This window comes from Sarcophilus harrisii, chromosome 2 (assembly GCF_902635505.1).
Source record: "Sarcophilus harrisii chromosome 2, mSarHar1.11, whole genome shotgun sequence".
In the NCBI taxonomy this organism is placed as follows: Eukaryota; Metazoa; Chordata; class Mammalia; order Dasyuromorphia; family Dasyuridae; genus Sarcophilus; species Sarcophilus harrisii.
In genome coordinates this window covers 87,568,977-87,593,770 of record NC_045427.1, presented here as the reverse complement: position 1 = coordinate 87,593,770, position 24,794 = coordinate 87,568,977, and the positions used below count along the sequence as shown (strand labels likewise).

The 24,794-nt window shown below is 55.0% G+C and overlaps 1 protein-coding gene across 7 annotated transcripts in view; it reads right to left on the bottom strand.

Moving 5' to 3' along the window:
• TTC7A (tetratricopeptide repeat domain 7A) overlaps window positions 1-24,794 on the bottom strand; it is a 169,749-nt gene that overhangs the window by 2,062 nt on the left and 142,893 nt on the right. For 5 of the 7 annotated variants that reach the window (XM_031950439.1, XM_031950434.1, XM_031950438.1 and 2 more), the window contains one exon: window positions 18,148-18,350. In XM_031950439.1, the coding sequence (XP_031806299.1) occupies window positions 18,148-18,350 (203 nt within the window). The other 2 variants (XM_031950435.1, XM_031950436.1) reach the window with 2 other exon arrangements.

The following is a 24,794-nucleotide window of genomic DNA, read 5'->3' as shown; positions in this document are numbered from 1 at the left end:
CAGAGAATCCTAGAGTACAAAAAGAACTAGACCAAGAATCCTTTCTTATATCACTTGCACATACTTGATAAATAGTCATATTTTGCCCAAAAGTATCCAATGAGGAGGACTCACTTTTTTGGGCCACTTTATTCCACTCTTATGTAGCTCTAATTTTTATATAAATGTCCCTTATGTAAAACCCCAAGTTGGTCACTCCCAGTGATGGTCCTTATTCTGCCTACTCTGGGACCAAGAAGAACAAGCCCATGTGAAAATCATTCCAATATGTGTCAGTCTATCATCATCATTACCATCATTACAAACATTTTAGGTCTGTCCACATAAAAGTGCACAATCATACTAGATCCTCATAATGACCTTGTAAAACAGAAACTACAAATAGTCTCTCCATTTTGCACAAGGAAACCAGGGCTCAAAGAGATTACCAAGGTCAAGGTCAGGGTGGGATATGACCTTGCTTTTCCTGATCCCCAGGCCAACACCCTCTCCACCATCCTACAATGGCACTGCCTCCCCTCTCCAGGGGAAACAGCTTCTGTTCCTTCAACCAGTCATCAGGTGGCTTCCTTTCAAGGCCCTCCACCCCCTCCTTCCTTGTCAACTACAGCCCTCAGAACCCCCTCCTTTCTAACAACAGCCTCCCTGTGGATAGGTTCAAACTAGGGCAGAGCGTAGGGAGACCAGTGCCTGACTATCTGCCCATTCATTAAATTTCCCCTTCTCCCATGAGAACAAAGACTCCAGCTTCTCCAGATCTTTCAGGAGCCCTGTCATCGAAGGGATCACTTCTCCCTCCGAGCTTTGCATGCTGTCCCTGCATGCACATAAGTCACTGGAAGGAAGCTGCCTTCAGTTCACCCAGAGAGAAAGCTCTTCTGGTGGCCGCCCACTGATGGGCAGGGTACATTTTTAGCTGGAACATTTCACCCCCTTCTTCCCTCCCTCCCCATTTCCCAAAGCTGGAGTTTGGTTCCTCTGTTGCTATGGAGACCTGTCAGGGAGACACACAAGCATAATTTCATAAAGCCTTCCGAGATCTTATGAACACAGCCAATTAGCAGAGAGTGAAGGATGGAGCTCTTGGCAGTCCCTGGAAAGGCTCCTGAAGGCACCTTTCAAAATCTGTCTAAAAGCCTTGCCGAGGCTCCCAGATGGCTAGTTCCATTTCGACTGAACAGACTGCCGAGAGCCCCGGGGCTTCTGACACCCCAGAGAGCAGTGCCCAGGCCAGTCCCCAAAGGGTTTCGCTGTGGCAGGAAGGCTGAGCTAAGGAAGGCTCCCTAACACCCTTTCTCCAAGTCCCACCTCTAGGCGCCCACCATGCCCACGGCTCAGATGGCCTGCCGCTCTCCATCGAGAATTCATCAAGTCTCTGCTGAGCAAGGCCTCCCTCGGCCGTCCCTGGGGGCTGGCGCTGGATTAGGTCATCCCCACCCCCTCCCCCAAGGCTGTAAGGAGATACTGCTGCTGGGGTCAGGCTGGGGCCCCTGAGGGAGCCGAGGCCTTGTAACCGGAGCTGGGGCCACCTGCTCCTGACACCACCTGACAGATGGGCCGGGCTGCTGGGAAGACACCAGTTTCCTCCCATTCCCCTCCTCTCCCCGGGCTGACACCTCCTCTGTGACCCTTTCCCTGTCCATCTTGGCTGGAATTCAGGACGGGCTTGGGTAGGGTCAGAGGGACGGCCTTTAGCTGAAGGGGAGAATGTTTAAGGGGAACCAATCCACCCAGCGCAGCCTAGCCCAGATCTGAACTGCGCTGGCCAGAAGGGGCTCCTCTGACCAGCCCTTTGTGGCACAGCCCCTGCCCTCTCCTTCTTCCTCATCTCTTCCCCGCTGGGGAGGGAGGCTGGGCCTGCTGTCTGGCCCCGTCTGTGGGCACAGTGTGTGGAGAGCCTCGGCCCTTATTCTGGTGATAAGCTGGGGCAAGGACCCGGCCAACCTGGGTTTCCCGTATGGGAAAGTGGTGGTCTGGGGGTATGTGTGTGAGGGTGTGCGCATCTGCACTTGTGGAAAGGGAAGCCCTTCCCCAGCACTTGAGGTGGCGGTTCTGGGCAGTCCTACTCTGGTACTTTCAGGGATGTGGGGGAGGGAGAGAGAGAGGAGGCTGGGGAGAAGAGACCAGAGGACAGGGCAGGGGTGGCCCGGAAAGCTGCACTGTTTTCCTATCCCCTATGGATGTCTACCATGCACTTAAATCCTGCAAGGCTTAGCTCCACACCGCCCCACTCCAGAAAGCCTCCCTTGATTGCTGACTGCTCCAGCTCTAAAGATGCTCCTTGAGCTTTCCTTTACCAGTAAGTGCTGAATAATTATTTTCCCTTGATTTTCTGTAGCACTTAGAGCAGCCACCAAACATTGTGTTGTTTGTGTGCAGGGTTTTTTTTTTGCCATTTAGGATTTTTATCCTGCACATTTCATCCCTTTATGTTTCATCTTTCAAATTTCTTGAGGGCAGATACCATGCTCTCATGTCCTGGATCCCTCGGAGCACCTGGCTCAGGTCAGGTTGGGGAAAAAGATGGCTCAATGAAGTCTGGGCCCTTCTCTCTGTATTCCGAAGCATGGCTGACTGACATCTCACAGTGAGATCGGCCCCAACACTGGGGTGAGATGTTATTGGCCATAACCCACATTTACAGATCAGGAACCCCAAGGTTTGGGGACCTGCCCGGGGTCACAGAGTTCTGAGGCAGTTTGAATCCAGGCCCACCAGCCTTCTTAGCCCCTCATTTCCTGTGTGATGTTGAGCATCGACTCACTCCTGGGGGAGGGGGCATCTGGGAGCTTTCTGGTGGGGAGGAGGTGGCCAGCTGGTCACAAAGTCTTGGAGGGGGTTTGGGGAGCTCCTTGCTCGCAGACCACAGGCGGTCTGGGACTCCTCTGGCCTGTCTGCCCTCGCTCAGTCTCTGGCTAACGGTGACCCTGGGGGTTTCCCTGGGGTTCTGTCCTGGTGCCCTTTCTGCCTCTCAAATCTCTGCCACGGGAACCTCATTGGCTGCCGGGGGCTTAGCATCTTTCTGCTCTCTTGGAACCCACTCAGAGGTCTAGGAAACGTCGGCTGCCTGCTGGAGATCTCAACTGGGTGTCTGCCTCCCCAAGCCAAGCTCCTGAACCAAGGCCTAGCAGCCCTCCAGATGGGCCTGCAGGCCCCTGTGGGCTCAGCCACAATTCCCCACTCTCCCTCACCCTGCAAGCTCCCTGGGGCCAGATCTCGTTCTGATTGGCTCTCGGGCCTGCGCCACCTCCTGCCTAGATTACTGCACGTCTCCTCGTGGGGCTCCTCAGCGTGGCTCCTTCTGGCTTCCACCCCGACCGCAGTCCCCTTTTTCCATGAGTCAGCCCCAAGCTCCCTTTCCTGTCACTCTGTGCTCTCTAGCAACTAGTTACAGACCCAGCGCTGCGTCCGGGCTGTCCCCGGCCACGCTGTGAGAGCCTCCTCCTTCCCCAAGGTTGCCTGTCCGTGTCCATGCTGCCTCTCTCAGGGGTGTTGGGTTCCTGGAGGGCAGGAATTTTCAGTTTTCCCAGTATTCATGTGGGTGCCTAGATGAAGGAGGCGCTTTACGAATGTTTGTGGCCAGGGCCTCCTGGTCATGAAGTCTGGTCCTTAAGGACCCAGGGACCACTGCCTCACTCATGCACTGGCTCGAAGTGCGGGCTCTGGCCATCGCTGAGGGGAAGGTGGGCCTGAGCCCTGCCGAAGGCCTCTGTCCTGGGGGCTCTGGTACAGCCCCCAACGGGGCCGCTCCGCCATACCTGCCACACATCTTACCCACTCCATTCCTTTGGGTTAATCCCGGGTGGTTAACTTCCCTCCCTTTACAATGCCCCGCAGGGGCTGGGCTTGGCTGCCTTCCTTGTGTCCCCTACCCTCCTGGTTATTTATAAAAGTTATTCTGGGAATTTTTTCTTCTGAGTTCAAGGCACATTCCTGAGATTCCCTAACACCCTCTCCAGCTGGAAAAGGGGATGTGCAGAAGGTTAGAAGCTGGCAGAAAGCCTCCTGCCTCGGGACAGAGGAGGGTGGGAGAAGTCTGGGCCACGCAGCTACACAAGGGGGGTCCTGTTGGGAAAGCAGCCAGCACGTCTGTGGCCCAAGTGGGAGAAATGTTCATCCTTTCCACCTGCAAAGGGTCTGGGGTAAGCCCCCTAACTCAGCTCCACCAGGCCCTGCTCCGGCCCCTGGCCCTGGCTCCTTAAGGGAGCCTGCCCCACTCAGCTCAGCACCTCACAGCGGGACAGACACAAGGGTCCCAGTTCTGCCCGCAACGCCTCAGGAAGTAGGCAGTTCCCAACAGTCCAACACCACTTTTGAGGGAAGGAACCGAATGAGCCCTCCCTGGAAATCCCCCCCTGGGATCCGGCCAGAGCCAGTGTTCAGCATGGGAGGCCGTGCAGCGTGTCAAAGCGCTTCCCAAGGAGCTCGGAGCCTTTCAGCAGCACCTGGGAGCTCTTTGCTAAGGGAACGCCTGCTAGGGGCTTCCTAGTCATTAGTCCTTTGTCCCTCTATGAGCCAGGAAGAGCGGAGTTCCGAGACCTCAAGATGCTTCCTAGCTGCCGTGACGCCGAACAAGCGGCTGAGCTGCTCCCTGCTCTCCTCTCCAACGTGGCACGGGGAGAAAGCAGCGCTCGCCTCGCCAAAGGCGCTCCGCTCGGGGCCAGGCACAAAGCAGGTGCTGCGTTAGTGCTCATTGCTTAGTCATTTTACAGATGGGTCATGAGCCTCTTTTGAGTGTTCCTGGTATTTGCCATTTCCTTCTCCAGCTCATCCTACAGAGGAGGAAGCCGAGGCAAACAGAGAGAACTGACTTGCCCAGCCAGGGTCACACAGCTAGGAAGGGTCTCAGGGTGGATTTGAACTCGGGAAGTGGAGTCTTCCTGACTCTGGGCCCAACAGCTCCATCCACTTTGTCAGCTAGCTGTTCCCTGTCGAAGAGCATCAGCAACTAAGCCAGGAAGAGCCGCTCCCCGGGACAGAGCTCCTCCCTTTTCATCCGGCCTCTTAGCTGGGACCCCCTTCTTCTCTGGGTCCACGGGACCACACAGAGGCTCTCATCAGGCTTTAGGAGTGGCTAGAGCCTGTGTTTCACCAGAAGGGCTCTGACTGCCCCCAGCCCCCTGAGCCATCAGTAAATGTTTCTAGACCAGTTAATAAGTGCCCCAGGACATTCTGGGAAGAGGCAAGGCCAGGACTGGGTGCAGGCTTCAAAGCTGCATCCCGGTTTGGGGACTCCGAGTTAGCTAAGCCACGGAGTCAGCACAGGCAGAGGCCACTTCCTGGTCTGTTCCAGGACTCCTGTGCTGGAGGGGACCCCGGGAACCCTGTGGTCCAGCTTGTCCCTTTGACAGATGAGGCCCAATGAAGTTACCCAGAGTTACCCAGGTGAGGAGCAGAGCTGGTATGAACCGAAGAGCTCTGGCTCCTAAATGGCACCAGGGGGCAGCGGAGCCAGGCTTGTGCACAGACCGCTGAGGCGCCCAGCGTCTAAGCAACGAAATAAGACCCTACCTTGTGGCCCAGGTGACAAACTGCGCTGGTAAAGGGACTGACCTGCTCTGGGACATCAGTGAAATCACAAAATCAGCCCTTCATTTGTTCCAAGTTCTCCTTGCTCTTGAGGGTCTCCCGTGGAGTTAGCAGCTTCTCCTTAAACTGCCAGAGGAAGTCTGGGGGAGTGGGAATCCCTCCCCAGCCAGGGACCAGGCAGAGCTCCATCAAGAGCTGCCTCCACCACTGCCTCAGAGTAACCAAGAAAAGTCTCCTCTGCCCGGTCCCCTCCTGATCCGAGCCTGCCAGCTGGGGTAGCCTTCCATCAGGCCGTCCTTCCTGCCCCTTGAGCACATAACCCAGCAACATCTTCTCCCCCATCTCTGCATGGGAGACACCTCTACTCCAGCAAGGGAGCCAAGACCCAGACATACAGTCACTAAGCAAAATCATGCAGCGGCCAGGACAAGTTTGGCCAAGCTACTGGCGACTGCCCGAGAGGAGCCGACAACCGCTTCTCCCCAGACCCGGTACAGACCCCGCCGGGGCCTGCTTCGGCTTTCCTCAGCTGAGACAAGGCCTCCCAAGCCACTTCCAGCAAAGCCAAAGGCTGGGCTCCAGCTGAGAGGCCGGGTCATTGGCTCATTAACAGGGAGCAAAGTGGAGTCTCTCCCCAATCCTGATTCTCTCTGGGATAGTGGGATGCACGTCAGATTTGGTGGCAGAGAACCTGGATTCAAATCCTGGCTGTCACAACCTGCACAATCCAGCCTCTCTGGGTCCAGTTTTCTGAACTATAAAACCAAACCAAAACAAAAGAGACCTTTCCAATTCCTATTTAAGCCTGCGTCTGTCTACATGAAATGGGCCCCTCCAAGAGCTAAGTAAAACCAGACCATCACATGAGAGCAAGCTGGGTAGGCAGGCCCTGCAGTCTGCTCTTTGCTTCCAAGGCCACTTGGCTCGGGGAGGGCAGGGGCTCCGAGGGTATTTGCTCTGGGCAGATGCCAGAGGGCTTTGAGTTGGAGATGAATAACAGGGAGACCCAGAGTGGGCCCTTGGAAAAACTGTGAAGGAAACCTGTCTTCAGCAGCCTCCCACATTTCTCCGTTGCCCCAACCTCCTTGTTTCTTTCTGCGCTGATGGCAAGCCCTCCTGAACAAAACCCGCCTTCATTGCCATTAAAGGGTAATGACTGAGGAGAGGTATTTGGGGACACGAAAGCCTCGCTATGTCCCTGAAAACCTACTTGGCAGGCAGCCACCTATGTGGCCTATGGAGAAGGTTCGGCTCCGAGTCAGGTGGAGGTAGTGATTCAGGGATGGGGGAGGCTGGTGGCAGCAGTCAGGGGAGACCAGAACCGTCGTTTACCTTGAGCACGGCCAGCACTTCAGAAGGGCTCCTCGGCTTTCTGCCTCCCGTATGAAAATTAGACAAGAGGAGGAGCATATGGGCCCCGTTCTGGACAGGAGCACCTGGGGACAGGCGGGAGGGCTTGGGGTGGGAAAGGGAGAGTTGCTCGACAGAGAAACAACCTGGAGACCCAGGGGGCCAGTTCCCCTGGCTTGGTGAACGCCACAAAACTCCTCTGCCCCAGCACTGGAGCACCTGGGATCCCCATCACAAAGTCTCTGCCTCACAGAGCATCATAGCCTCTAAAAGCTCCCTGGGGGAGTGCAGGTGCTGACTGGGTGGGTTCTCAGTACCCTGAAGCATTGCCAGCTACCATCCCCCTCCCGGACCCCCTGGCTTAGGATTACAGACTGCCAGGAACCTGAAGGATCAGCCATCTACTGCCCAACCAGGGAGAGAGAGGGCCAGGCTTTGACTCCCAAGGGCACCTCTCTGTACCACGGTGAGACGATGACCACTCAGGCCCCATAGGAAAGGACACAGAAAAAGCCCTGGAAGTGGTGAGAGGAAAGAGAAGGGGGTGGGTGTCAGGAGCCAACCAGCCCCTTTGCCAGTGCCAAAATGTTATTCCTGGCTTTCTCTGCTCTCTGACCCAGGATAGCTGGGAGAGCTGCACCCATGGGAAAGTTCAACGAAAGGACTTGGCTCCTTGAAATCATGGGAAGGGCCAGTAGGCAGAGACTCAGCTCCTGGCTTATGATTCAGGTAAGGGACTATAAAATCAATATTTTTTGCTGTTTATATGATTAGTCAGGAGTGATTTATTATAATTAAAAATTAATGTACCACAAATGAAACCTAAAATGTATGTAGCTGTCAGTGCTGGAAATGTTCCTTCTCCTTCCCCATCCCTATTACCAAATAACTGCAAGGGTTAAAAAAAAAAATACAAAGATATAACTATCTCAATGATCAATTTGAGCAAAAATCTCAAGTTAGTTAGCTCTTGCAATACTGACTCATAAAAATTAGGAGTTGATAAAAAGTGAGGTTAAAAATTAATCGCTTTAAATACCATAAACTCAGCATTTGTTCTATTTCAAAGCCAAATATTTTAGTGTCCCCATTAATGGGTTTTCCTCTTTTATCAGCCTGAGGTTGCCTGAATCCTCTGGAATGGTCCTGAAGCTGTTGCTGACTCTCAGACTCTAGAAACTGGGGGAGGTAGGGGAACTCTCTCGGAGCCTTGCCCAATGCTATCGGAAGACTCCTGAATAGCGACCCAGTGCATCCCAGGAGGCCATCGGCCTCGAGGGTAGCTCAGGTTTAGGAAGGCTTCTCTTATCTCCAAGCCTGTGTCTGACCTCTTGGGCAGTTCTCTCCATAGCTGCACTCTGCCCCCCAGGACTGAGCATACTTCATCTACTCCATGTTGCCTAGAACAGCCAAGAGGGCCAAAGAAAGACCCCATGATGGGGAAGGAGAAGAGAATAGCCATGGGCCTGCCTAAGCCAGCCAAGAGAACCCCAAGTGAGCAGGGAGGAGAACTGCAAGACAAAGGTAGAAGGGACCCAGGCCATCACTCAATCAATCAGACTCAGTGGGGGGGAGATCTCCCACTGAACACACTTCCCTGGGAGTCATCCATCTCCTTGCCTCTGGGAAGCACCCATTTGCACTTTGAGACAATTCTAATTGTCCTGGATTCTCTCTATCCCCTCCCAGATCAGGCCTGAGCTCTCCTCTTGGCGAAACCACAAGGAACATTAAATACCAAACAAGGAAGGGAACCCTTGAAGCTTCTTGAGCGCCTTAGGAAAGCTGTTTGGAAGCTCCTTAACAATCCAGGACACGCTTCTCCGCAGGCTCCCCAGTTTGTCAGCACCCCGCCTAACTCAGGTGCTTGCTTTGCTTTGTCCCTGCGGAGGCCCGGAGCCTTGGCCCACATCAAAGAGGGGCTCAGAAGCATGGCAGGCCCAGGTTGGCCCTCTCCAGACCTTGCGTTCTTCCCACCACACCTTGCGTCCCTCCACCTGTCTCCCACAGTCATTGAACTCTGTTCTGGGGACATTGCCTGGGGTCTCTGGGCCCGTCCTGTCCTCCAGGACAGCTCTCACCTGGGCACAAGGAGCCGGCGCCCCTTTCTGTGGTCTCTCATCTGTACAATGGCATAAGTCGTGGTGGGGGAAGGTTCTGCAAAGGCTCAAGGCCTTCACAAACAGGAGCCGTCATCATCATCATCATTGACCAAGGCTTGCTGAATGAAACCAGAACCATCTCCTGCTCTCCTCGCCGCATCTCGGTCACCTGCCGCCCCAGAGGCCTCTGTGGGAGGGGGAGCCGACGCCACAGCTCGGTTCCTCTGCCCCTGCTCTTTATCCAGGGTGGCTGCTGCTTGTGGTGGGGAGCAGTGGGGAGAGCAGGGATAGCCGCTCTTCCCTGGACCCCTCCCCATCATGGGCCCGGCCCTCCCCCAGGGCAGCAGAGTCTGAGCCCCAGGCCGGATCCTTCCTCACTGTGCTCCCAGGGGACCTCGCTTCTGTCCCAGCCTGGCTCCACAGGGCCTTCCCCTGCCAATCTTCTGAATTTACTAAATATTCTGTATATCCTGGGACTCTCCAAGGCACACCGACATCACTGAACACCAAGCACCTGTCTACAATGCCAGGCCCAGGGCTAACAGGCTGATGGCATGATGCCCATTTTGGAGATCAAGAAACTGAGATTCGCAGGCGAAGCAAAGGGCTCATGGTCACAGAGATGGCGCCAGAATTATATCAGGCGCTCCAAGTACAGCGTGCATTCATAGAGCATTTTGAGGTTTGCAAAATGCCTTGCAGATATTTCACTTTGTCATAAATTTGGGAGGCAAATGCGATTGTGACCCCCATTTTATAAACAGGGAAACCGAGGCAAAGGTCAAGTGACCTGTCCAGGATCACATAGCTACTTAATACCTAAATCCAAGATTTGGATCCAGCCCTACATCCACTGCTCTACCAATTACTTTAATTACTATTTGCTGACAAACTGCTTTTCTGAGTCTTACCTTCCTCATCTGCACTGGGGGACAGGGGGCCCAGACACATGACTTTCCTGGGACAGGAGGTCCCAAGTGAGGAAACCTCTACTGATCTAGATATCAAGAGTGGCCAGCAGGGGGTGGGGGGTGGTCAGTTGGGGGGGAAATGGCCAGCAGGGGAGGATGGTCAGCAGAGGGGAGGGAAGGGGTCATTGGGGTGGCAGCCAGTAGGAGGGAGGGAAATGGTCAGTGGAGGGGAGTGGCCAGCAGGGGGGAGGAGTGGCCAGTGGGGAAGGTGGTCAGCAGGGGGGGGGAGGAGTAGCCAGTGGGGAGGGTGGTCAGCAGGGGGGGGGGGAGGTGGCCAGCGGGGGGAGCAGCAGGACTTCCTGACTGGATTTGGCTCTCAGGCACCCACAGGTATGGTGGGAAGAGCGAGGTCCTTGTTCTTCGAGTCAGGAAGTCCTTTGCAGCTGTTTGCGAGATCACAAGAGCTCCCTGGAGGAGCACTTCCCACATTGACAAAGTGACAGCGGCTCCTTGAGGTGATCCTTGCCATATCAGCCTCTTAGGGTGGTCTTGAGTAGGCTGATGCAAACAGCCCCAGGCTCACTGTGTGCCCCGGAGAGGGGACGCTGTTGGTCACTCAGCTGGATGTCCCCCCCGCATCTGAGACACAGCTCCTTTTCTCCTGCTAGAGCTGGTCCCAGTCATCACGGCCCAACTGGCTGTGCTCAGATCTGCTGCAGGGCTCACTGCACAGGGATGGGCAGCAGGAGCTGCAGGTTTGTGCTGAGTGTGCAAGGTCCACCCAAATCCCTTATAAAGTCCAGTGGCTCAGAGGCCATGGTGATCCTCCACCAAGCCTGCTGCAGGGATGGGCTGCTCCGTGCTGGGAACTGAGGCAGAGCAAACGAGTGGGAATAATTCATCAGCAAATCCTCAACAGAGGAGGATGCAGCCTTCCAATCTCCCTAGGGGATCTGGAGAGAAAAGGGAGCTGGGAACGCTCTGGAAATTACAACCTGAGTAATTCAAAGACTTGCATCTCCCCGGGATAATCTTGTCTGTCTGTTTTTGTTCGGGGGGGTTGAGGGGGAGTGAGGGGGAAGATCAGTTCTGGAGAAGGGGATTGGAAGCCTGGACATCTCTCATCTAAAAAGGCAATCTTCATGGTTGACTGGGAGGGAATGGTTATCCTGAAGGCCATGGGAGGCAGAGAGGGTGGGAGAAGAAGAGAAAGACAGGAAAAGAAGATGGGATAGATTCAAGAACGGTCTATTGCTTTTCCTACTGGGAATGAGAGCAAAAAGAAAACCATGGTCACAATACTTCCCCTGCGGGTGTGGAGTTCCCACCCTGACAAAGCACATCGAGTGCCCTTGTCCCCGGCACTTGAGATGAGACGCTCTAAGTCACCCATTTTCCATTCTGGCTGAAGGTGCGCAGACATGGGATGGCTCACAACAGTCAGGGGTCAGCTGTATGGCCACTTTTTGGTCATGAAACTGAGAAGAGCTAGCCATCATACTCATGAGGGTGAGAGCCACACTCTTGAAGCAGCTCCTGGTATGGGGAGGAGGACGTGGGGATTGAACAGGCCCGTGTGACCAAGAGCAAATCACTAACTCAGGCAGGTCAGTCTCCCCATTTGCAAAACGGAAATGATCATGTCTGGAATAGTCCTTCCAAGCTTGCACTGAAGTTTTGATGATGTTAAGTACTTTGCAAACCTGAGGCCATGTAGCCTACTGGTTCCTGGCACCGGTGACAGAAAAACCTGGCTTTCCTCCTGCCTCAGCCATATATTGAGCTAAGTCCTTCACTGCCCTTGGGCAATACCTTAAAAGCAGGCACCAGCCTGCACCAGGAGGGGCTTCTTCACTCAGAGTTCCTTAGACCAATGAGCATAGCTCCAGTCCCACATAAACGTTATATGTGTATTGATGTATCTATTTATACAGATATAATTATTATCACTATCATCACCCATAATCAATATATAGTATTAAGAGGTACTAAGTTTTCTCTATAATCTTTCCCAGCCATCGCTAAACCTCAGTTTGTTAGAGATGGCTGAGATTTATAAATGGGCACAGAAGAAACATTTTCAGGAAGGTCTCTAAAGTCTGTTAAATTTTCTCCAGAAACAGGAAACAAGGCTCAGCAGGCCCCCTCCTTGCGTCTAGAATCTTCCAGAGCCCAACTCTCTCTCCCCTTCCCTTTCTGCCTAAGTTTTCTGTGTCAGGCAAGATGGCAGCCTCTCTAGCGATGACTCTCCAAAAGCCTTTTCTGGAAAGAGACAAGCTTTGTGGCAGTGGTCCTGGGGGGCAGTGTGGCCTCCAGGGAATTCTGGGGAAAGGAAGGTTCATTCTTTCTGGCTTGGGAGCCTTCATGGCTATTCTGAGTCCTGGAAAAACGAGGGCCAGAGCTGGGGGCAAGGCCACTGGACAGATGAGAAGACCGAGCCCCTAGCAGTGAGTGGCATGGCGGCTTCTGGAGGTCTCCGCCACAGGATTTCTCTTCATTAGCACTGAGAAAGGACTAGCGTACCAGGACCTATAGCTCACACAAAAGAGCCCTTGTGGTCAGATCCCTAGAAGGATCTCTGAAAACCGCGGTACAAATCCCCTGAACCATGGGACAGTGCATCCTCCACCCTGGAGACGAGTCTGACTTAAAAGCTGAGTAACAGACTGGGGAAATGAGCAAACAACAGAAAAAGATGCTGACTACAGAAAGTTACTATGGTGATAAGGAAATCAAAATACACACTCAGGAGAAGATAACAAAGTCAAAGCTTCTATATTCAAAGTCTCCAACAAATATAAGAATTGTTCTCAGGTCATGGAAAAGCTCAAAAGGGATTTTAAAAACCAATTAACAGAGATAGAGGAAAAATTGAGAAGAGAATTAAGTGTGGTACAAAAGGAAACACAAAAAGCTAATATGAATGCCATAAAAAGCAAAATTGGTCAAATAGGAAAAAGATATAAAAGTTCACTGAGGAAAAAAAATTGTTGAAAATTAGAATTGAACAAATGGAAGGTAATAACTCTATGAAAATCAAGAAACAATAAAACAAAACCAAAAGAACAGAAAAAAAGAAAAAAAAGAAAACAGGTCCAAACATGACATAATTTCATTAACTGGTAGTGAATGGCAAAGTGATATTTCAAACTCAGACACACAGAATCCAAGTCTTCCCTCCTCTTAGTAATAGGTCCCTTCTGTTACTGCTGCAGCTTGTGGTTATCCTTTTGGGGTTTCAAGAGAACCCTACCTTCCTGGGCAATGAAGCTCAGGTGAGGTTCCTCAGTCCAACTAGTTGTATCTGACAATAATAATTGTGTATGTATGAGTATGTGTGTGTGTGCGTGTGCATGCACACACATATTAAGGAGTAGGGCTCATACTGGGCCGACTGGCTCATGGCCTCCTTCTCCTCCATCATGCTAGAGAAATTAATTTCCAAGTGATGCTGGATGGGCCAGTGGGTTTTTCTGGCTGACCAGATGAAAGGGCTGAACCCCAGTGACCAGAGAATGTCAAGTCTAGGTCCCATTAGTTGATTTGAACTTGATGATTTTCACTTGAACATAAAAAGCCTCTCCCTCTCCATAGCATGGACTCCTCCAAAGAACTGAATTAGAAGCATCCAGGTGCCGAAACAGGGACTCCCGCAGAGCCCTTAGAGGGCAAAGAAAAAAGCATTTGGGCTCCGGTGGCTGGCTGACGCCGGCCCAAGCAAGGCTGGGAAGGGATGGAAGCTGATCCTGAGCTTTTATTCTTTTCTAAACGACATCATACGGCTCTCTCTGGGAAGCCACCATGGCCCTTGCCCCCAAGACCCCAGCTCACTTGCCCCCACACTAGGCAGCTCTCGGCCTGACAAAGACTCCAAGAATGACTTCCTCTCCAAGTGTTCACCAACTGCCAGACCAAGGTGGAGGAAGACTGTGGAGCTAAGCCAGCGGCCTTCATAAATGTCTCACTTCAGGCTACGTCTGGTCATGTTCATCTTTCCCAGAGACTCACAGACTAGAACACAAATACGGGGAATGCTATTCTCCCGCCTGTCTGTCACCAGCATGGGGATAACAAAGCGGCCTCTTTACCCTGCTCTGGATCACACAGCTTTCTGCTCCGGCAGACAACACGGACAGAAGCGGACCTTGTCCTAGGCAGCCCATGCTGAGTATGTCCCCAGGGCAGGCGGCAGGAGCTCTTAGGGCCACAAACTCACTGTACAAAGGGAGCGTGGCCTAGCCACTGAGGGTCTCACCAAGGCCGGCCACGGGGCACAAGAGGGGCGGAGGGAGGGCCCGTGCCGGGACCATGGGAGGGGGGTGGAGGGAGGGCCTGTGCTGGGACCACAAGGGAAAAGACATATATAAGCCTCAAGGAGATGGAGAAGAGGAGCAGAGGCCTTTTTCACTAAGGTGTTAAGTGAGGCAAGGGAAGGCCTGACCTCTCCAAGGGTTACATTTAAGAGGCCCCTACCTCACAGAACAGAGGATAGCCCTGCAGCATTAATTCCTAAGAGGGCACACACTGAGGATGTACCTAAGTTCACAAGGGTATGGGATTAATTCCTAGATGTCAGACTCAAAATGGGTGGTTGCTGTTACTATTGCTCCTGAGCTTTCAGTCAATGCTTAGGGGTTTGCAGAGCACTCTACAGAGTCCCTTTTGATCTTCACAACAGTTCAGAATGAGGAAGCTGTAATTATTTCCATTTTAGAGACTGACTAAGCTATGGAGGAGAGAAGTTAGATGACTTGTCCAGGGTCCCACAGCTAAATGCGTAGAAGACTCCAGCACTCTCCAGTAGCAGAGGAGGCCACTTAAACACCTACTAAAGTAACCTGGGGATGTCCTGGAGATACGTCCTTTGCCATTAAAGGGAAGTCAAAAATGGTGCCTTTTACCCCGTCAAGCTATAGGATCTATGGGCTACCAGTCTGGAGGGACTCGGGGCTCTTAAAAAACCTAGCAGGCCCTCCCAGGGCACCTGATTTGACCAGGTGATCTCTCTTTCTTAGGATGAGCAAGCAATTAGGTGAAAGGACACGTTGGTACCTGCAGCACTCTCCCATGGAAAGAGAAGGCTTCTTCTGCTTGGCCTCCAAGGGCAAAGAGATGGGAGGATCGAGAAAACATCCTCTCCTAAATCAATGGGCTGCTGGGGGGCAGAGGGAAGGAAAGAGAGACAGAGACAAACCCTTCTTCCCAGAAGTCCGTAAGCAGTCCTTCCTGACTCCATTTGGGATTGTCTTGGCAGAGGTCCTGGAGCAGTTTGCCATTCCCTTCTACAGATGAGGAAACCAAGGCAAACAGGATGAGGTGACTGGCTAGGAAGTGTCTGAGGCTGGAAGAGGAGTCCTCCTGGCTCCAGGCCCCGCACCCCTCGCTGGCCATGGGCTTCGTGAGGCCTGTACATTGTGGAGGGGACATCTGCTCCGTGATAGGCTTTCTGAATGCTGTGTTTCGATGGCCCCTTTCCCAGCAAATGGTCAGCCAGCCAACACTCGAGAAGTGCCCAGCCTGGGCCAGTCCCTGCATCAAGGCGTGAGGGTACAAAGCCACGCGAGCGGGCTGCCCTTGGCAAGATACACTCCCTCAGGAGGCCACAACGGTCCAGACATACAGACTAAGTACGGCCCCCCCGCCAGCAGGTGAGTGAGATGCCCCTGGGAACCCATGGTTGGGTCCCTCTAGGGGTCCTGCTTCCTTTGTGGGGGCATCCCCCCGGGCCCGGTTCCCCAGGCTGCCAGGCTCCCTCTCAGGTGCCCCACACCTTCTGCAGTTGGTCTATTTTTGCCTTCTCGCCACGTTTCTTCCACACCATGCAGGAAGCCATCAGCCCAGCCAGACCCCCATCCCTGCTCCTCCAGCCCACCCCCAGAGCCTCCTCCCACTGGCTCTTTGGGCCTCACAGCAACTCCAATTCCGAGTCCCGTCCACTCTTCAGTCCTGAGAGATCTGACCACAGCACTCTCCCACTCAAAAGTCCCCAAATGCTCCCAGGAGTGTCAGGAGCCCGGCCTCTTCCCGGCTTCCCTCTGTGAGCCTTTCACCGGCGGGACATGGCGCCTCATCCCCGGGCCTCTCGGCTGCTCTCCCGCCTCGCCTCTGCGCCCTGGTCCTGGCACACGGTGACCTTCCAGGAGCTACTTGGGGCCTGTGCCCCAGATCTGAGGGCAGAAGGGGCTCCTCGGCTGCAGTACAGCCAGGCGCCTGACACGTGCGCGCTGACTGACCCGGCTCCTATGGCTCTGCAGAACACTACACTTTTCAAGGTAGGCAGGATCAGGACTGCCTCCCACTTTACAGACCGAGGCACACCCAGGGAAAAGCTCTCCCAGCAAGGTCGCAAGTTTGCTGTCCAGCGGCCCCAGAGGAGGAAGCACTCAGGACAGGGTCATCGAGGCCCTTCTTGGATCCAGGCCACGCTTTGGGCCTCCTGCCGCTCCACCTGCCGAGATGCTGGTGAGGGGCGAAAGGGAAGGGGCGTTGTAGCAGGGGAGAGCGTGGCTGCTGGGGGCTGCCCTCAGGGCTGGGAGGGCCGAGCCTGTGCCATTAAATAAGCGCGGTGCCCACGGACACAGAGAGAGCCCCTCCAGAAGCTGTCTGCAGGGAGCTGCGACGGGTGCCTGTTCTGTTACCATGGAGACTTGTCCCTGAAAATAACTTCAATTCCTTGAAAATAGCGACAAACAGTAATAAGGGTAGATGGGAAATGGTGCCCTTATGGTTGGATATCTCTGGGCTCTTCCCCCCAGAACTGAGGTGACGAGGTGACAGGCTCCTCACTGTCCTTGCCCCGCCCCCGCGCGGCAGAACCTGCCTTACATCTTTCTCTAATTAGGTAATCTCCCTAGAAGCATTTTTCAGACAGGCTACCAGCTGAAAGTGGGGAGGAGGGAGCCGAGCCGCCACGGAGAAGGAGGACACACATGGGCCCCGAGGAGCCCCCTGACGGCCTCCGACCAGCCACGCCGGCTGACTCCAGACAAAGCGTGTAACGCCTTCGCAGAGCGTGGGACTAGAAGCGGGGGGCTCCAATTCTCGTTTCCATTCCCTGGTCAGGTTTCCATGGCAATCTGGGCAGGGACTGGAAGGAAGGGAGGAGAATTCTGAACACGCCAGACTGCAGGTTCCTAAGCAGTCATCTCTGCGTGCTGCTTTCAGCTGTTAGCTTCTCCACACCAGCCCTGCAAAGCGGGGTGGGCGTCCCCCACCTCTGGACACGAGGCCGTGTAAAAATGTCTCAGGCAAAGAGGGGTCACAAGTGGAAAAAGTAAAGCGGCCCTGCTCCACAGGTCAAAGTCCCTCTGTGGGCCTGTAGCAGTCACACTGCCCCTGGGACGAGGTTTCTGCAGGTATGGGGGGGCCTGGGGGAAGGACCACTTGGCCTCTCAGCCCCCACTCCCAACTTCCAGGGTCCCCTCAGCTGCTCTTCATCTTGGGTCTCTGACAGACTCTAATGATGCAAGCCACCTATCACCCAATGCACTACGGACCCAGCCTCAGCGCTGTGCTAACCAATGGGGATCCCAGAGAAAAGGAGGGGTCCTGTTGTTCCCTCCGAGCTCTGGAGCTGGAAGGAGTGTTGTCAGAGGAGGGAATAAAGAATCTACTTATGCAGAGGACACAGACTGTTTTTTCATAAGCAAGAAGTTTGTTTCAGATTTAGGAAAGGGGTTTACCAAGTCTGCTGACCCCAGGAAATACCAAGACTTGGCTTAAGCTAACGAGGAATTCAATCTCAAGGTAAACGACGGAATCGATGGTGTCAGCAACTGGACCGGAGACCCCCCGGGTCTTTAATTCTGAGAACTGAGGAGGCCAAGGTCAAAAGGTCATGCTCTCCTCCTGAGGCCAGAAAGCTCTTCGAGGCTATGTTCTCCCCCCAAGGCCAGAAGGTGCTTCAAGACTGTGCTCTTCCCCAAGGTCAGAGGGGCTCCAAGGTCACACACTCTCTCTCCAAGGTTCTCCTCCTGAGGCCAGAAAGCTCCCCAAGGTCGTGCCGTCCCCCCCAAGGCCAGAAGGTCGCACGCTCCCCCCCAAGGCCAAAAAGCTCTCCAAGATCACGCTCTCCCAAGGTCACAAGTGCTCCGAGGTTACGCTCTCCCCAAGGCCGCACGCTGCCCCCCCCCACCCCCTCAGGCCAGAAGGCCCCTGCTCTCCCCAAGGCCAGGGGGCACTCCGAGGCCTGCCCTGCTCTGCCCTCAGGAGGGGAGGAGGGTGGAGGAGGAGGCAGGGCCGTGCTCCCCACTTACCAAGCTGTGCATGATTTTCAGCCCGTTGGGGTTGATGGTCAGGGCTTCATCGTAGAGCTGTTTTGCCTCCTCCAAGTTGCCTTTCATCTCTTCCAGCCTCCCCCGCATGTAGAGCACGGTGTGGGAGGTGGGGAAGAGGCCCGCAGCCTCCTGGATGCAGAAGCCTGCTTCTTTGAGGTGCTGCTGCTCCATGAAAAGTTCAGCTGCAAAAGGAGAAAAGCGAGGGTTGGCGGGGGGCAAGAACGAGGGGGAGGGGAAGGGGAAGGGGCTGGGCCCGCCTCGGGGCCCTCTCCCGCCCCACTGGTCAATCACAGCACCGCGGCCCTGCAGGTGAGCCGGGGTGGGCCTGCCTGAGATACCTCCCTTCCCCACTAACAAGAGAGACCGCCAAGCCCCATTAACAGAAATCAGTTACAGAACAGCGGCGAAAGCCCTGCCCGTGAACAACTGGCTTCGCCCTCTCAGGCGGGCTCAGAGAGCACGCAGCTCCTGCAGCACTAGCCCGTGGCGTGCCCAGAGACACCAGAGCCCCGCCGAGGGGCCCGGCAAGTGCTGGGGAGCACTCACTGCATCCCCCGGCCCCCCCCCCCCCCAGCTCTGTGGCTGGCTAAGCCACCGACCCCACTCTGCCTCAGCTTCTCTCTCTGTAAAGCAGGGACAGTGCCTCCTGGTGTTGGCTCGGCCCGGTGCCAGGCATGCAGTGAGAGGGGTATGATGGAGGCTGTGGCAGTGCTCACTCACCCAAGTCCTACTTCAGTTTCCTCCTCTATAAGGGGGGGACAATGATAATACCTGCCCTTGGGCCCCTGATCATAAGTGCTCCCTCCCCCGTCGCCAGTCAAGGGGGGCTCCATGTGGGTGTGTAAGAGTGTGTGGAAGAAACGTGGCCGACCTCCCTTGGCAGGTGAGATGCCCATGGGGTCCCCCTAGTGACACTAGCAGCCTCCTGGAGCTGAGGCCCCGCTGCAGCCGCGCCCCCGCAGCCCCCTGCGCTCAGCCACGAGACCCCGGCACGGCTTCCCCTGAGCTTGGAAAAAGCCCACAATGCCCACGTTCTGGCCCCACGGCCTGAGGAGTCAGGCTTAGTCCCAAGGCTGCTGCTGCTGCCCCTCCCTGGCAGGGGAGGCTTGCTGGGCAGCTGCTGGGACTGAGCGCTCCCCACGCTGCCCCATGGGCACCTGTGGCCTCCGGGTCCCTCGCTCCAAAATTCAAGGTCAGCTGATCACTGCCTCCGCCAGCCGGTTCTGTCCGGCTCTGGGCACCTGGGGGCGGGAGGCAGGTTCTGTCTGACTCACTCAGGCTTGTGACTAGGGCACCGTCCATCCCCTGCCAAATCGAGGGGCTTCTGCTTCCCCAGCCCCCCCCCAGCATCTGTGTGGGTCCGAAACACCCCAGGGCGCCACCCCCCGACCCTGCCTTCCAATGTGAGACGTGCCCGGTGACAAGGCCCAGGGGCCCTGCCGGAGGTCGCCCGGGCAGCCATGAGGCGCCAGCTCCAACGTGGGGATGTGGAGATCATGGACCGTGGACGGGGGAAGAAGAGGAGACCGTTACACGTCCAGCTCCTGTTCCAGGACGCCTGCCTCCAAGCCCTGTCCCACCAGGGCGGCCCCTGGGATGCTGGCCCAGCCTCAAGCTCTGGGGACAGGGCGCCCGGTCACTGGGGCTGCACCGGGGGCAGGCTGCCCCCCAAATAGAGCGCCCACCCAAGGCACGGCCCATCCAAGCCCACGGATGCCCAGGCCTGGCCTGGAACCCCCACCTTGGGGGGGCTCGCTGCCCACAGCTTCCATTGGGTGGCTCCTGCCAAAAACAAGGCCCGTGCGACAAAGGAGTGAGATAAGCTCGAGGGTCACAAGGGGGGCGAGCCGGGGACGGCTCAGGGTCCCCTGCCTAGGAACGACAGCGACCCGGGCGTCCCCTCCCATCCCGAGCCAGAGCCGAGCTTGCCCTTTGCTAAAGGCAGTGATAGAGCATTTCTGCCCGAGCAGCCTGAAGCCTTAGTAGCAAACGCCACCTTGTGTCCCGGACTCGGGCCCCGAGCCCCCTGAGCATCCTCGCACCTCCTGGGCCTCTCATGGCTGCACGAGGCCGTTGGGCGGGCCCTCCCCCAGGCAGTGACCAGCAGTCACAGAGCCCCGGCTGGGGTCCCGCTCTGGGCCAGGCCGGGGCGGGGGAGGAGAAGGCCCGCAGAGCCTACCTGCAGTTTTGCAGCTACTAAGGCTTAAGTGGCACCAGGGGTTTTAGAGCGCCTCGTGTAGTGCTTTCAAAGCTGACCGCTCGAGGAGGCGGGTGCCCCGGGTACCACCCATCAGGGCTCGGCCAGGGGACTCGCCCGTGGCCCACGGCTGGTGAGAACAGGATCGCTCGGCGGCCGCTGCCAGACCGTGGACAGCCTTCGGGCCCTTCTTCTAGTGGGGACACATGCCTGTTTCTCCTGATGCCCTGGGACAGAGGCTTTTTAAAAAGGGTTTTACTGACCACAAAGGCAGAGAAGGAGGCAGGGCCAGCACCTGAGGCCATGGGCCTGACCACGGACAAAGGCCTGCCCACCAACGGTCAGGAAGGGTCTCCGTGGGGAGGGCGGCATATGGAGGGGGCAAGAACAGCTCTGGCAATAGCCGGGGCCGTGCGGGGCCTGCTGCAGTCGGAGCAGAGGGCCTGACCCCTGGTCTCTGGGGAGAGAGGGCAGTGTGAACGAGGACGGGGGACATGTGCTACTGTGACTTCAGTATGGCTGCGGTCTGCCAAGTGTGTGACTGGCAATCTTGTCTGCTTCATGCATTTAAACACCTCATTCTGAGGAGGGCTTCCCCAAACTGTTGCCACAGAGACCCGTGTCACCCAAGGGTGAGGACTCGCGATCAGAGCCCGGGCGGGAGTGGGAGGAGGGGGCCGGGAAGGAGGAGGGGCCAAAGTCTGTGTCTCACTTGGTAGAGGGAGCACATGTGTGTGCACTCACACTTTCCTGCCTTCCTAGGGTAACTCTGTGAACAGTAAACCCACGTTATTGCCAGCTCAATAGGGACAAGTCAGGCAAAAAGCCTGCCGTGGGAAGAAGGCTCTGCCTCAGGGAGGGAGCTCTCTGCAGCAGCCCGGTGGTCCTGCCTGTCAGCTGGGCCTGGGATACGGCCTGAACCCAGACAAGGCCCCAGGCGGGCAGAGCTGGGGGCCTGAAGAGCTCTTCTGCCCCAGGCAGGGGCCTCGGGCGGCCTGCTCTGCCCACTGTAGCCCAGGACCACGAGCTGTGGGAGGGTTCTGGGGCCGTGGGAGGGCCGGGCTCCTCCTCCCCCACATCCTGTGTCCCCGCTCCCTGTGCTCCCTGCCCAGCACGTTACCAAACATGGTGATTCCTAGGAAGCCGGCTCCTGCCCTCGAGGCGTGAATGGGGTGGGCGTCATGCCCACTGTGTGCATGACTGACTTATTCAGATCCAAGCCTGGACCTTCTTTCCCTCCCTCTATGGTTAGGAGGAGGGGAGATAATTATTCCTACTGCCATTTAAAAAGTTACTCTTTATTTCAGCAAAATGAGAGCCACTGTATCTCCTTCCTGACATTCGATTTTCTTTCCATCCTTTTTCAGTGTGTCTTTCTTAACCTCCATCACCCTGTTCTCTCCTCCCTCCTTCCTTTCTCCCCTCTTCCTTCTTGTTCCTTTCCCATTTCCCCCTAGCTTACTCTTCTCGTCTCCCTCTTATTCTCTGCCTCTGTGTGTGAGAATATCAACTCAGCGTCTCTCTCTCAGCAGGCTACCTCAGCAAATGGAAAACATATGTTCTCTTGAGTTATTTGAGAATTGTCATTTATTATATTTTCTTAGGCAGCCTAGCCTGCACCTCCACAGTCCTGATTTCCTTGCCAATACCACTGCTCTCTCATCTTCCCCTCCATGCCCACGTCCAACCCTTTGTTCCCAGGATGGGGGTTTAGGCCATATAGGTTACTTTCTGCTGAGGTGGGCGCTTCTCTCCCTAGGACCTGCCCTCCATCCAACCTTGAACCTTCCAGAGTAAATGGGTGAGATGGGACAGGCTCTCACAGATTCATCCATTCTAGACCCTTCTTTGGGGACTATAAGGTTCTCTTTATGTCAGAGGCAACCCTGTGGCATTTAATATGGGATAGGGAGAGAGGCAGCCCATTTATACAAATCAGGCCTTGCCATGGGGATTCCAATCGATCAATAGGCTGGAAAAGTTAACAGCCTAACAAGACCATAACTATTCACCTAGAATTCAAGGATAAGAGAGAAAGGGGGGGGGGGGGGGGGGGGGGGAAGGGGGGGGGGGGGGGGGGGGGGGGGGGGGAGGGGGGGGGGGGGGGGGGGGGGGGGGGGGAGAGGGAGAGAGAAGAGAGGAGAGGAAGAGGGAAAGGGAAAAAGAGAGGGAGAGAGATATCATGAGTTGTGCCTGATGTGGGGCATGAATAGGCTTGGGAGCCTGTCACAGGACTGGAAAGAGCCATTGTTAGGGCTGAATAATACCCACAGCCAAGGCTGGCACTTCTGTAACCAGCTGGTTGTGGCCCTTCACATGGAGACCCAATACTCTGGGAACAAACAATAATCCCATCTGACAGACTAGGGCTAAACTAAGGAGAGCACACCAAAGAATGGGGGGGTAGGGGGAAAGGGGAGAGAAAGAAGAGATAGGGAAGAATGGGGAAATCAGACAGGGATGAAAGGAGAGGTAAAGGATGGGGGAAATGGGGAAAGGACAGAGGTAGATGTGGAAGAAAAAAGAGGGAAAAGGGAAAAAGGAAAGGAAGAGGAAAAAATGAAAGGGAAAAGGAGAAAAGAACAGAGAGGGAAGAAGCAGGAATGGCTCAACTAAAAGAAGACTAAAGAAAAAGGACACACTATCTTTGCTCTTGACCCTAGAATGGAGGGGAGGGGCAGATGGAGAGAAGAGAAAGAAGAGAGAAAAGCAGAGGAAGGGAGACAACAAAGAGTCAGGAGAGTAAAGAAGAGAAAAAGAACGGTAGAGGAAAAGAAGGAAAGGGGGAATGTGGAAAGAATAGAGAGGGGAAGACAAAGAAGTGAAGCAAAAAGAGGAGAAGGGAAACAGGGAGGGATACCCTCCCCCTCGATGCTCTTCTAAAAATAACTATGAATAAGAGCCAAAGCCCCAGTTCTTTTCCCTGTTCCCAGAGCCCTCCCTGAAGCTCTTACCAACAGCTGGGACATCTCAAGCTTCCAGAACCACATGTGGAGCTGGGGTGCCAACCTCTACATGGGACAATTTCCCTTCCCCTACCTTCAGGGGCCCTCCTGAGTGTCTGAGCATCAGGGAATCAGGAGGATACTCCCAATCTCAGCCTCCAACACCCACGCCCTCCAGAGCTGGAGACGTCATGGTGTGGGGAAGAAGGTACGGAGGGCAAAGCCTGGGGTGGACAGGCCCTCTCTGAAACTGGCCAGCCAAGTCCTGACACTCTGGATCCCCAAGTGGTTGCCACAGGATGCCAGCTTCTTACCATCCTAGGTGGCACTGACCTGAAGTCCCAGCTGGAGCCTGCCTTCTGGGCAAAACAAGGGGCACTTTTGTATCTGGGAGCTGGGGGCTGGGCTGGAACATTTCTGAGCGATGTCCCAAAGTATAAACTCTGTGAAGGGAGTCACTGCTGTCCATCCCTAGAGCCTTGCATATAATAAATGCTTATTGGATTGAATCAGAGAGAGGGGGGAGAGGGGTGAAAGAGGGAGACAGGCAAAAAAAAGAGAAGTAAGGCCTGGAGCAAAAAGTGGGAGCAAAAAGTAGGCCCAAGCGAATGGGGCTCATTGCAGAGGGAATTCATCCCTCTCCTCCCAGTTGCCAAACCAGGTTACCACTCATATTCCAGAATTAAAGAGAGCTCACTCACTCTTTTTTCCCTGTCCTCTTTCCCCCTTCCCTTCCTGCAAATATCTGCTCCAGCTGGGGGAGTCATTACCAGGGCCACAGGGAACAAGGCTAAATGATGCATGTTCTCAGACTTCCAGAGAAGAACGTTACCCTGGGGAGGGGGAGCCTGGCACAAGTGGGCTAATCCCCACTTAGCCCCATGGCAAAAACTCATTCGGCCTCCTCAGGGATGGCGGCGGATGCTGGGCATCCAGGGCCGCTGGCAAACAATCTCCTGGAGCCTGTCTGGCTAAAAGGGGAGAAGGCTGAACGACTCCATCAGCCGTGCATGTGACAGCAAGTTTGGGTTCGTCAGGGCCTTTAACCTCCTCAGAGTTCTTGGCAAATGAAAGGGTTTGGTTTCTAACTGAGAAGAACAAGCCTTGTCAAGGTCAAACCTATTTGTAGAAGGTTCAAATGTACTTCCCTTTACTAATTGTTGGAACCCAGGCCACAGCATTCCAACAGTCAGGCTTGGAAACGGACATGTAAACAGATACAGGCCCTCAATTTGTTAGCGGTTTAATCCTATTTGAATGGGCCATCGAGCCACAACTTAGCTGCCAAAGCTGACAAGTCCAAACATGCTTCTCCCCTGCTCAAGAAGCCTCAGTGGCTCCCTTCTACCTCTAGAATAGAAAACAAGCCCCTTGGGGCTTGGAGCGACTCCAGGCCACTTTTACAAGCTTTCCCCCTCCCCTACATCACTCCCCCTCCATGCAGCCGCCTCTGTTCCTCAGACACACTACCCAATCCCTGGCCT